This window comes from Sus scrofa, chromosome 9, assembly GCF_054392235.1.
Source record: "Sus scrofa isolate SSC_HxYL_T2T_F1_AM1 chromosome 9, Sscrofa_HxYL_maternal_Yorkshire_Landrace_v2.0, whole genome shotgun sequence".
Classification (NCBI taxonomy): Eukaryota; Metazoa; Chordata; class Mammalia; order Artiodactyla; family Suidae; genus Sus; species Sus scrofa.
The window spans coordinates 131,851,441-131,865,452 of NC_139391.1; the positions used below are offsets into that span (position 1 = coordinate 131,851,441).

Genomic DNA, 14,012 nt, shown 5'->3' on the forward strand with positions numbered 1-14,012 from the left:
TAGGTTTGGCCTTAGAAATTGACTTATCTTTTTAGGTAGCATTCTTCTAGTAACATCTGTGCTACCTACCCAGGAAAGATTTGTGTTTTTTAAGTATCTCCTGGATACTTAAAAGTACCTGTGCCCATTTCTACTACTTTGAAAAGACATTGACATTTTAAAAGTCATTTATAATGATGGCAAAGCTTTTGATGCAAACATAGGATTCTGATAACTGATTTATTTATAGAATTGCAGAAGTAATTGCAAAGTACGGTGACTACATAAATTCACTATGGCTTAATTCCAAATTTTCTTTTCTTCTTATGTTCCAATTATTAGATACTAATTTTTTTAACATTTTTTGTATGATGCAGGAGATGGCATCATGTCACTTCATTACACTTTCTCCTTTAATTATTCTTATGACAAGGAAAAGCCTTCTCCTACACTTCAGGGAAAACTGAAGTTTTACTTCAGGAATATGCCCAGGGCTCTCATGTTAGTGATACATTTAGTGATCTCCAAAAAGACATTTATTCAGATTTGCTTTTTTTTTCCGTCTATTAAATCTAAATGTCTAGTGACTGTACATAACTTCTCAGCAGCCATAATAATCGGAGCCTCGGCTGGCTTTGGAAGTATGATTATGGTCTGCCAGTTGGTACTCTTTTTAAAATCAAATCAGCATAGCAAATAGGAATCCGTTATTTTAATTCCAATGTCCGCAAACCCTAAAGTTGAGTACATTTTCAATGTAAATAAAATCATGTTTTGAGCTGTCAGCACAAATGTCCAACAGGTAATTTGTACCTCAAATGTATACAGCTAAAATACATAACTGAAGGAAAGATTATGCTCGTTGTTAACCTTTATGTCTGTCTTTCAGGGAAGCTGATAAAAAAGGGATTTGGCCTGACTGAGCTATTAAATATCCATAACTCTGCCAAGGTGGTGAATGTTAAAGAACCAGAGGCTGGAATATGGACAGTGAAGGTACTGTTGTTTTTATAAAGTCTATTTGTTATTTTATTTTAATGTGGGCATGTTTCATAAAGTGTGTACAATGGTTTATTTATTTCTTCTCTTGCAATCACGGAGAGTGCTTTTTAGTAAAAAGCAATATAACAGGGTGCATTTGTTGGAGGTGTCTTGATTGTATGAATTGGTAGTGCTGAGTTTTGATGATCATAAGAGGCATCATACCACAATAAAATTGACTTAAAATCCTTGGTAGTTTTCCTATCATCAAATCTGTTGATCGATTGTATTAGCCCACTTCCTGCCTCCAAAGCAATCACAGATGGAGCCGCCAGACAATGATGGTGAGGCGGCTGGCCTCCTGTGTGGCACTACCCTCCATTAGAATCTCACACCACCACTTAAAAGTTGCATTGCCTTGGGACTATAACTTCTGTTTGTGCCTGTGTAATGTAGGATGGCAATAGTATTTCTTTCCTTCACCGAACTGTGCTGAAAAGTAAAATGATACAAATGAGAACCCTGTAAACCAGCTATAATGGAAAAAAATAAAAATCATTTAAAAAAATGATACAAGTGAAATACTTAACATAGTTCTTGCTACAAAATAAACATACAGGCACTGCTGGTTGGTGGTATTTGGTGGCTCTACATTCATTGTTTAACAGAAAATGGTATTTGTATCCTGGAATTACTTTAAATAGTATATATTCACTCTAAGAAAGCATTATGTTTTGGCAATATGAAGGAAGGAACATAGTCTCAAAACTCAGGATACCCTAAATCTGAGATGTAGTTCTGCTGCAAATTATGTGTGTGCCACACTGCTAGATGGTCTGAATGGCTTGCCCATATTTCTTAGAGTTTGCAGTGTGCTCTGGCCCACTTCCAGTGTCTGTGTTTCTGTGTTCAAGAGGTTTTTTTTTCTTTTTCTTTTTCTTTTTTCTTTAACCAGAGCAGGAGAAGGCTGTTCTGCTGAAGGATTAAACCCCTCAAGAGCAGATTTCAACCCCTACAGCAATGAACTCCAGTTGTCCCTAGTGAGCAGAGGCTTAAAAGCACACCCTTTACTGGCTGCATTCCTTTTCTTTTATCACCTACCCTCTTCCTATTAGCATCCCTTGCACCTCCCACATAAACAACTTACTCTAAAATCCTTCTGGGAGGAGTTCCCGTTGTAGCTCAGTGGTTAGTGAATCCGACTAGGAACCATGAAGTGGTGGGTTTGATCCCTGGCCTTGCTCAGTGGGTTAAGGATCTGACGTTGCTGTGAGCTGTGGTGTAGGTCGCAGATGTGGCTCGGATCCCGCATTGCTGTGGCTCCGGCGTAGGCCAGTGGCTACAGCTCCAATTTGACCCCTAGCCTGGGAACCTCCATATGCCCTGGGAGCAGCCCCCCAAAGGCAAAAAGACAAAAAAAAAAAATCCTTCTGGGATAACTCAAATGAAGATACCCCTTGCATTGTGCACTTTTAAGTCAGCTTCCTTTCGTTAAAAATGGGATCGGGGGCTAACTGTTCAAATTATGTAGCTGCTGTGAAAGTAGTTGGAGGTGTTATGCCATAGAAATTCGAGGTGCCATTTTTGCATGCCATTTTTAAAGGAATATCTATATTAACTTTACCATTTTAACCAGAAAGGGAGAAGAATTTGAAGAATGAAAGTTGTCATTGTAACTCCATTCAAATCCTAGAATATCATTTTTTTTTTATTCTCAGAACTTTCAGCCTTGTAAGGAAAGTAGAAACTGTAACATGGATTTTTTTTTTTAATGTGGATAAGGGTATAAGTAAAAATGCACTGGGAAACAAAATCTAGTAATTTTTTATTGAGTGGATCAGAAATGATCATATCTGCCTGTTTTGTTCACCCAGTTCCTTGCACATAGTAGTTGCTCAATATTTATTGCGTGCATGAGATTGTCAATGATGAAGTGTTTTGATACCATATTTTAAAGAAATGTGGCCACATTTGATGTTGTGGTTATTTTGACCAACTTGCCCCAAACATGACTAGATTGAGTCTGACTTGCCGTGATAACAGTAGGAAGGAGTATAAGGAGTTCTGAGTCTATCTCCCAAAATCTTGATTTAAGCATGATCAAAGCCAGCAGTGTCCTGAGCTAGCAAGTCCACTAAGGTAATGTGTCCTTGCCCTCTGAATAGTGACATTATGTTGTCTATTATTAACTTTGAAATGTATACAAGTAATGCCATTCTTCTGATTATTAGCAATTTGTTATGAAGTATCTGAACCCATTTTACAGGTGATTTGGATTGCTACGAATGGTATTACTCTAGTAAAACTCTTGCCTAGAAGAGGGATATTTGTACCTTGTGCCTAACACACCTATTCATTCAGTCATCCATTCAATAAACATTAATGGAGCATCTGCTTTTGGCCATGTTCTGTGATACTTAATGGGCGCTAAGCCCATCTTAATTGATAATTAGGACAGAGAAGCACTGAAGATTAGTCTGTGAATGAAGAGGGAGATGATGTTTCTAGGAACAGTGTGTAGACAAGTCTCTAACATTGATCTCCTATAATTAAGAAAACAATAAAAAGACAGTATTATCATCTCATCTTAAATTTATATCTAGTCAACACTACAGAAGCTTCTGTTCCTGATGTTACACAATTTCTCAGCACAATTAGTGGTAACTAAACAAAGGATAAACATTACAATGCAAGTAAAGATAAACTTATTTTGTTCCTAAATGAAATACCAAAATGATGTATCAGGTTGGTGCAAAGGAAATTGAGCTGAATCTGCTGGCAAGTATTGCTGCTGACTTTGGCTCTCCCTTTTGGATGGCTAATGAATGATAACATTTGACATTATTTTTCATTGATAATGTGTGCTTTCTCAAGAAGAGAAGTGTCTGAGATTAGATAGCACATCCCTGGAGCCATGTCCTGCGCACTCTGCTATCTGGAAGCTCTCTGCTCTGTCGATGGAATTAATAACAGCTTTTTGAATACTTCACCTAACAGTTTTAATCTCATGTATGGAGAACAGCCTATCTCTTATTTGACCTTAGCATGGTGTTTAAGGACTACCTCATTACCCCTCAGTTAATCTTTCTAGTTATCTTCTATCACTTGCCTTTCCACTGTAATCAAATTTACTTTTGTACTATCTCCCATCCTCTCTCCTATCACATTCTCATGGTCCATGCTTTCTCTCAAGCTGTTCATTCTTTCTAGAATGCTCTTCTTTTCTTACTTTATGTCTTATTCATCACCACTCACTAATAATCAGCCTTAAGGGGCAACACTTTCATCAAGAATTTTCTTTTTCTGGAATTCCCATCATGGCTCAGCAGAAACGAATCTGAGTAGCATCCACGAGGACACAGGTTCAATCCCTGACCTCGCTCAGTGGGTTAAGGATCTGGCATTGCCTTGAGCTGTGGTGTAGGTTGCAGATGCGGCTTGGACCCCACCTTGCTGTGGCGGTGGTGTAGGCCAGCAATTGGAGCTCCAATTTGACCCCTAGCCTGGGACCCTCCACGTGCTGTGGTGCAGCCCTAGAAAGCAAAATAAATAAATGAATTTCTTTTTCTATCTAGCATATCCTCCTTTCTCTCTGGATTTCTGCTACAATTTTTCTGCATCTCCCTTTTGGATTATTTTCCCCCTTTATATCATATTTATTTCTGCACATATTTCATTTTCCAATTTTGCTATAGACCAGGCTTTGGCACTCATATATGCCATAGTGCCTGGGAAAGAACTATATAAATATTCATGAATAAAAATTAATATGCTTGTTCTCATAATATCCAGGGAAGTATCCAGGAAGAACTATATAAATATTCATGAATAAAAATTGATAGGCTTATTCTCATAATATCCTGGTCTAGCTAGCTCACAGTTGATCTGCTGACACAGAACACCGTATTATGCCCATGATTTGAAATGCTATGAGGGTGGTGATTTCTTTTGCAATTTCCTTCTGAAACCTTGGTAATTACTTTTCTATGGCTTATTAGGATGTTTCCACTAAAGAGAGGTAGTGAGAATAACTCATGAGTATAGTTTATGCAAATGATGTGGGTGTTTAGCTTGCCTTTGATGTAACTGAAAACATGCCAAAAAGAAGGAACTGAAAGAGAAAGTTGTTTTATGCCCCTAAGTTTCTATTTGTAGGGAAGCTACAAATCCTGGATTTTATTTCTGGAAAGAAATGTACATGTTCCATTTGGGCTGTATCTATACGTAGACTATGTGAACCTAACTACAGAACTGTCAGGTCGCATTTTGTGCTCTGCTCCTTAAGGAAAACTTCGTGCGAAGACATTCACTAATTGCCAGCACCTGTTAGGGCTAGACTCTTTCTGTGAGTCTGGGATTATCAGTGTGATCATGTGATTCAGCACATCCCCTGGGGTGTTTCCATTAAGCACATTTGGCTAAACTGCCCTTAGACTATCTTCCAAATAGAGAAGGCAGTGTACCCAACCACATGATTATATTGAGATTCTGAGCCTAGTAGAAATATTCTGGTTTTTGATATTTTGATTGCCCAGAGCCTGCTAATGCATTTTCTACAGGATAAGGGTGTTTTAGAAATCATACTCAAGTGACATAAAATTGTCAAGGAATCATCATCTATTGGTTTGCTGGAGCTGGCTCATAAATGGCGCATGGAGAGTCAAATATGCACTTTTTCTTTCCAGCTCTGTGTTCAGTGACATCCTCTTGGGAACTTGAAATCAACCACTATGGTAGCATCTACATGAACAAAACTGACAAATGCTCCAAATTAGGGAATGCATTAGAAATTTAGAATGGCAAATGAATAGTTAGAGGGTATCAATAGTTAGGGGGTATCTATGCCATAGAGTCCAAATCAGTGCAGTGATTATATTACCCTAAAATGATTGGAGTAATTGTCATTTAACTTGCTGTCTAAACCTAGGCAACTAATCATTTCTTTGAGCCCCACTTTCTTTGTTGTGCTATAAAATCATTTTTGGATGTAATAGAATTTTATGATATATTGTGTGATCATATAGCATAATGTGTCTAAAAAAATTAAATGAGTACTTGATGAATCTGGCATTCTTTGGTCCTAGGGGAATATAAGGAAAAGTGCTAATGTGAAGTATTTAGATGACTTTAATGTCACTTACTAAACCTACATGTACTAGGTGCCTATTCAGTCATATTTTATAGGTGACAAATAAGACACAATTATTGCCTTCAGGGGCTTTCAATGTAGAGAGGGTTTTCAGTATTTAATCGACTTTTATCCTTAAACTAAAAGTAGATTCATCTGTGGTAGGGCTGACCAGGAAGATAGCAGAGGAGCAACTAAGTTTCGCTGGAGCTCTCCATGGTGCTTGCTCCATGGTGCTTCAGCCTGTCCTGCTCACAGGCTCACTCCAATTCAGCCTATGCTCTGGTTTATTCTGCTCTTCCTTTTGTCTTACTGCTTTGTGGACAGGGCTACTTATTCACACGTGTAGAGTGCCAGTAAGTGTCTAGTTTCACCTCATCTTTGCCTCCGCTCCGCTGCCACTACAGCCGCCTTTGTATTCTTGATTTTGACCCTTTTACAACTTGACCAACATAGCATTCCAACTCAGCATAGTAATGTAGCTCATGAGAAACCTTTACAAATTGTATAAATAAATGTACTGTTTAAAATACGACTCTCAGAATTTCAAGCCAATACAAACCCTGTTCAGTATTTAGTGTCTAGAAAATTTCCTGTTATGCTTGGAGCCATTTTGCTGCTCCTAGATTTCCCTCTCCTTTTTGTAAATTTTAAAATTTGTTTTTATTTTTACGGCTGCGCTCACGGCATATAGAAGTACCTGGGTCAGGGATTGATTCTGAGCCCCAGCTGTGACCTATGCCGCAGGTATGGCAACACCAGAAACCCACTGTGCCAGGCCAGGGATTGAGCCCAGCCTCTGAGGTGACCCAAGTGGCTGCAGTAGGATTCTTAACCCACTGTGCCACAGTGGGAACTCCCTTTCTTCTTAATTATAGAAGCCATGATGTTAGGATGGCTCCAAGCTGGAGGGGCTACCCCTAGATCTTCTCTGGTAGAGAGATGCTCTTCGGAGCCAAATTCTAATTTTAAAGTAACTCACAGTTTAAACCTACATGATCTAAAGACCAAGTAGAAAAACACTAAAATCAGTAGTTCGGGTTTTACTGATTTATTTATATATATAGAAAAATGGTACTAAGACGGCTAAAATAATTTAGAAGCGGAGAGAGGAGTAAGAACTGTGCAGCTGGACTTCCCCTCTGCTTAGCTCAACTACGGAATTAGCTGAATTTTCTTTGCCCTTCCACGATCTTCTTCTTATTTATTTCCCCTCCAACCCCACAATGTCCATAACACGTAAGAATCCAAGGCCTTCTCCCAATGCTTCTGGAATTGCCTGAAAGCTTACTTTCTTATAGTCTCCTTGCCTCCTGATTATATGTGTGTTCATTCTTTTTGTACACTGATAAAGGGTAAAGCTCCATTCCTTCAGAAATTTCATAGGAAGTCAACTAAGAAGAATCTTTTGAGAGTCCAGTGGATTTGCCTTAGATCTGCGGACATATTTTGAGGGGACTTGTGCCCTTTTGCTCTCTCCTTGCCCCCCATCCTTCTTTCTTCCCTTCCTGTTTCTGCTTCTCTCCTGTGGGTGGTTTCGGGAATTCCATATTACTCCTTTATTATGTCAAGCAGTTGGGAATATTTCAGCCTTTACCCCCAGACCAGCATAAACAAATTCATTGTGGTGATCATGAGAAATTCATGGGGTAGGTGCAGAGGTCAATTTCTGGAGCCTCACTGAGTTCACATCCCAGCTCTGCTACTTGCTGTTTATCTGTGACTTTGAGCAAGTGACTTTACCTCTCTGATCCATGAAATGAAAATAATAACATTATCTCACAGGGACTTTTGTGAAAATTAGACGTGGTCATTTATATAAAAGATTTAGCCTGTTATACAGAATGCATTTTGTGTTTGTTGATACTTCTTTTTCCATTCACTGGTTCATTTTACCATCATTACACATAAAATCTTTTTGTTCCTTACTTGAAAAAGGGACTTCAGCTAAGAAACAGTATAAAATAATAGCTTGCTTGAAGAAAACAGATTAAAATAATACATTATTGGTACTTGCTCATGAAGAAATTCAATTTGATATTTTGTGTTCCTGCTATGGCACAGCATTATTGGCCATGTCTCTGCAGTGCCAAGACACAGGTTCAGCTTTGGTCCCCAGCCAGGCATAGTGGGTTAAAGGATTCATCATTGTCACAGCCGTGGCTCAGATCTGATCCTTGGCCTGGGAAATCCATAGCTGTGGGGCAGACAAAAAAAAAAAATTGGATTATGATCTGTAGTTTCCCCTTTTTGTCTATCATGTTGAATTTAGAACACATTTTCCTTTAGAAATAATGGACTAAGTGGTAGTACTGAGACCCCCTAAATTTACAAATGCAGTCCTTCATAACTCTTGGGACAATGATCCGTAGTTAGCAGCAGCAGCATCTGTACTAAGGGTACAACACTACTTTCATGAAGATGTGATTTTTTTTTTCTTTTCCCCTGCTTTTGTTTTCCTTTCCTTTGATTTCTTGCAGCTCCTGCTCAATGAGGAATATGACTGGTAGCAACAGGGTCTTACCTCCTTGTCCTTCCTCTCCTCACTGCCAAACATGCCAAATAATAAGGAGTCATAGTGATTTAGGGAAAACTGTGGTTTGCAGAGCCCTGGAGCTGACTTGTCTTTAACCATGCTGTGGCTAAATCTAGCTGTTCATCAGATTAAAATCATATATATATATATATATATATAAGTATATAAGACTTTAATTACATATATAATAAAGGTACATGTACAAACACACACACACGTATTTCTAGCACATTCTGTCATCACTCCGATGACACATCCTCTGTATGTGCTTCTCAGTATTGAGATGGAGATCCATGTTGGTGCTATGGTATCATCACGTGAATGCTTTCTCTTACTCCTGTATTCTACTTATACATAAATGCTGCTATCATGTAGTCACTTGGAGACAAAATCTCAGTGACTGATCTAATAAAATAATGGTAAATTCTTGTTCATAAGCCTTAGGTGGTTTTTGAAATGCATGTTCCTAGACTCCACTGGCCAGAGATTCTGATTCAGTAAATCTTGGCTGCAGCTCAGAGGGCATTTGTACAAATAAACCAAATAATTTTGTGCAGGTGTAGATATAGGTGGTCCTTAGATCGTAGCTGGAGAGATAGTGAGGTAGAGGCTAACTCTGACTTACCTGACCCTTGGGGGACAAGGTGGCACCGTGGTAAAGAGCCCAGAGCCTGCCCCTTGGATTAAAGCCCCACCCCTGCAAGTTAGGAAGGTTAGGAAACCTTGTGAACTCGGGCAAGCCATTTAACGCTTTGGTACCCCAACCTCCTTATCCATGCAGTGGTGATATGATGCTATCTACCTTGTAGGGCTGTAATGAGGATTAAATACCAATGCATTCAAAGCGTCTGGCACAGAGGAGTTGCCCAATAAATATTAGAGTTATTATTTTATCCTGTGGCCCTAATCCAAATTATTTATTATTTATGGACATATGGGTAACTTCAGTGCTTAGCTCTTCAATGTCTTATTCAGCTCCTCTAGGAAGTTTGAAGTGAACTATAGGCTAGTCTATGCTCCTTTTAGATACAGATTTCTATGTACCTTTTGTGTAATTGTGTCACTGCATTAACTGCATCATATTGAAGATTCCTCTTCTCCATGTGACTCCCTTACTGGCCATCAAATCTAAGAGGGTGAGGATCTTTTAAAAATCATACTTACATCTTAAGCACCAAGTGCCTTGGCCAGATGCTGCTGAGGATGCTGGTCAGCTAAAAGTTGGATAATGGTTGGCCCTTGTGCTTCTCCTGGCTTTATCTTCCCAGAGGCATAATAGAACCTTGATAATATTTAGAGTGAAGATTTAGTCATTCCATTTATTTCATGAATATTTCCTGAATATCCGTCATGTGAACCAACCACATTCACTATGACTACACACCTGGATCTTTTACCACTGGGTGTGTAATATAATACTCAGTTGTACTCTAGTCCCATGGGATTGTATTTAAAAACGTACACTGAAGATACAGAATCACATTTAAGTTTAAAATACCCAGATCAAAGCCTCAGTGATTGGACATCATCCTAATTAAACACTCTGCAGTTTCTCATAATGGTTAGTGTTCAGTGTGACCTGCATCCTGGATCAATTACTGATGGAGGGTTATCCTTAAACGTCTTTCAGACATCAAGCAGTGGAAGGCATTCTGTTCGCATCACTGGCCTCAGTACCATTGATTTCCGAGCTGGTTTTTCCCGGAAGCCCACCCTGGACTTTAAAAAAACAGTCAGCAGACCGGTGCAAGGTTGGTATGTGCACATTACTTCAACTGGCATAGTAGATATTGATGTGCAAAATATTTCTTTGACGGTGATTTTATAATTTTCTAGTATTCAGTAAAATTGGGAAACATAGCATCTTTATTTTAGGCATTGCACCATCCTGACCTTAGTCACTGTCTCGCAAAGTGTGGGTCCAAGACCAGGGACACTGAAATCACTTGGGGGGCTTATCAAAAATTAAGATTCCTGGGGCCCACCCCAGGTCTCTCGAATGAGAATCTCAGAAGGTTGGGCTCAGGAATACACACTTTAACAAGCACCCCATTGACTCCTATACTTAATAAACTTTGAAAACTGCTGACCTAGATCTTCAGACTTTGACTTACTAATGTCTTACTTGCCTGTTGTCAAGGTGAAAAATGTGGAGTGTGTGCGTGTTTAAAACATTAACGCTACTGGGGTTCCCATCGTGGTGCAGTGGAAACGAATCCGACTAGGAACCATGAGCTTGCAGCTTTGATCCCTGACCTTGCTCAGTGGGTTAAGGATCCGGCGTTGCCGTGAGCTGTGGTGTAGGTCACAGATGTAGCTGGGATCTGGTGTTGCTGTGGCTGTGGTGTAGGCCAGTGGCTACAGCTCCAATTAGACCCTTAGCCTGGGAACCTCCATCTGCCGCAGGTGCGGCCCTAAAAAAAAGGACAAAGGGACAAAAAAGACAAAAAAAATAAAATTAAAATAAATTAGAAAACCCTTAAAGATACCATGTAGCCTTATATGTTCAAAGATAAAATTATTACTGATTTGAAAACTTCTTCCTGTTATTTTATTTGTGCAATAAGATTTGTAGTTTTATAGCTAAAAAGAAGGCTCAGTCGTACTTAGACTTTAGGTCTTTTTCTGATTGTTCTTTTATTGCTGCAGTTACTGGAAGGATACAACATAGTGAATCTTTAGAAATATTCATATAATCAAGTATCATATAATACAGTATTCCTAAGTCTGATTTTCTATATGTAAACATGATTAAATTCCATAAACATAATTACTTAGGGGTTCCTACGTTTGTCTGGTCATGAATAAACTGTGTTTTCTGTAGAACAGACTCTATACCAGGGCCACAATTTGTGGCATGATCTGTAGTACTTAGTGATATGGTACTTGTTATCTGTTATTATAATGCAAAACTTATTTGACTGGGAAACCTCAAGTGCATGTTACTTGTAAATGATGACACATTCTTTGTCTTGTAGGAATACCTACCTATGTGCTGCTGAATACTTCTGGAATTTCCATCCCAGCTAGAGTAGATCGCCTTGAACTTCTGAGTATCTCAGGCAGTTCTCTTAAGACGATTCCTGTTAGATATTACCCAGATAGAAAACCTTACGGCATATGGAATATTTCCGACTTTGTGCCACCAAACGAAGCTTTCTTTCTCAGAATAACAGGCTATGATAAGGATGATTATCTCTTTCAGAGAGTGTCGAGTGTTTCCTTCTCCAGTATTGTCCCAGGTAAGGTATCACTTTCTTTACACTGAAGTGTTATTAATTTCAGGGGCTAATTTGGTCCTAATGGCCAAGAAGGGACTCTAAAGTCAAATGTAATATCCTCACATGATGACTGGGTCACCCTGTGGAAGAGCATTTACACTTAGGTAACACAACTTTTCTTAACCATCACATAGCACACCTGAAATTTCATGTTAATAAGTCTCACTGATTTTACAGCTGGGAATTTCAGTTACTTCAATTCGTGTAAGAACTTGAACTGGAATATCTTGATGCTCTTACTGCCCCTAAAAAGCCTGGCACATGTGTTTAATTCTTTGACTAAGAATCTAATTTGGCTAAATGTTTATGTATGGTTATTGGAAACCTTCTACTTTGCGACAGTGGTTCATTGTAAATAACTGGTGATGATTTTGCTTTTATTTGCTTAGTTGGTTCGTTAGTTAATAAGCTAGTTACTTATACATTTGCTATTATTTCTTAAGGCCAAGGACTTTGAACTCTGACTGAAACTTTCGAATGGTATAGAGCTTGAACCATGGACTGAAAAAGACATAGAAGGATTGTTTCCAATCTTGTACTATTGGGTTGAAGGATAGCAATTTATCATTTATACTTAAGGCTATGATTCGGGTAATTCAAGAACAGCTCTACGGCTATTGTTTAATAGTTGTAGGAGGGTAATAGTAGAACCAACCTCAGTGTTTCCTCATATCCAGCATTCAGACTTAGTTATGTTAGCCCTTAAATTGAATGCTTAAAAACCCTATTAGGTTCTAGAAAATCAATTTTTTCATTCCATTTCAGAAATAGTTACTCTATTAATTCAATTCTAAGATACGTGGGTTCTTTTCATATTTTTCCATTTTTGAAACTGAAATGTATTCTACAATTGATAATGTATTGGAACTTATTAGGTAGCTTTGTTTTCTATCTTGGTGGTACAAAAAAATGTTATGTCTTATAGTCAATGGAGTCTTAGATTCAGTGACTACTTTAGTAGAAGGTCCATGGAGATAATGCAAAAATTAATAAGCTTTGAACAGAGAAAGATAAATTTTTTTTTTTTTTTTTTTTTTTTGCCTTTTCTAGGGGCGCTCCCATGGCAGATGGAGGTTCCCAGGCTAGGGGTCAAATTGGAGCTGTAGCCACTGGCCTATGCCAGAGCCACAGCAGTGCAGGATCCGAGCCGTGTCTGTGACCTACACCACAGCACATGGCAATGCTGGATTCTTAACCCACTGAGCAAGGCCAGGGATAGAACCTACCACCTCATGGTTCCTAGTCAGACCTGTGAACCACTGAGTCATGACAGGAACTCCAAGATAAAGTGGCTTTTAGTGCCTTAGATGAATTGGAATGCAGGGAATTTACTGGAATAATTTAAGGATGAAGCTTTTGAGTGGATTAACAGGAAGTAGCAAATATCATTATGACCTTCTTGCCCATGTTCTTTTTTCCCTAGATGCTCCCAAAGTTACAATGCCTGAGAAAACCCCGGGATACTACCTGCAGCCGGGCCAGATTTCCTGCTCTGTCGAGAGTCTTTTGCCCTTTACCTTGAGCTTTGTCAGAAATGGAGTTACCCTTGGAGTAGACCAGTATTTAAAGTGTGTATTGTTTCAATTAGTGATAATTTATAGCACTAAACATCTAAATGCAAATAGATACTTATTTACATGTGCTTCTTCATTAGACTTTCTCATTTATTTGCCCCATCATCCTAGAATATAGCAGTGAACAAAACAGACACGGTTCTATACTTTTGTGGAACTTACTTTGTAAAGGAGGAAGACAGGAACAGATAAATAGATGATCGTATAATACACACTAGAATACATTTAGGAGTTGATTCCGGTTTTATAGGATTTGAATTTTACACCAGTTGACGATCCCTTGATCAGACAAAGAGAACAAACTTATGAGTACAGAGTTAGGTATTGAACCTTGCAAGGGTCCTTTCAAAAGAAAGACCTTGAACCTTAAATTTTAGTGGCTTGAGGGTAAACATGTCTCTGAATCTGATTTTAAAATGTTATGAGCAGTGAATCTGATACGTGTTAGGACCAAAAATAGAGCAGGTGAATTGGGGTAAGTAATGCTTGTTAGTGGGGGTGCTGGTGCTGTTAGCCATGTTGCAGTTTTACAG

At 38.7% G+C, this 14,012-nt stretch overlaps 1 protein-coding gene across 6 annotated transcripts in view; it reads left to right on the top strand.

The window, feature by feature from the left end:
- Positions 1-14,012, top strand: part of HMCN1 (hemicentin 1) — a 491,961-nt gene that overhangs the window by 181,566 nt on the left and 296,383 nt on the right. For all 6 annotated transcript variants that reach the window (XR_014816519.1, XR_014816520.1, XM_021102640.2 and 3 more), the window contains exons 6-9: positions 869-975; positions 10,255-10,375; positions 11,603-11,866; positions 13,329-13,473. Coding sequence is in view for 3 of the 6 variants with exons in the window: in XM_021102638.2 (XP_020958297.2) it covers positions 869-975; positions 10,255-10,375; positions 11,603-11,866; positions 13,329-13,473 (637 nt within the window). In the remaining 3 variants the exon portion in view is untranslated. The remainder of the gene's footprint in view (positions 1-868; positions 976-10,254; positions 10,376-11,602; positions 11,867-13,328; positions 13,474-14,012) is intronic.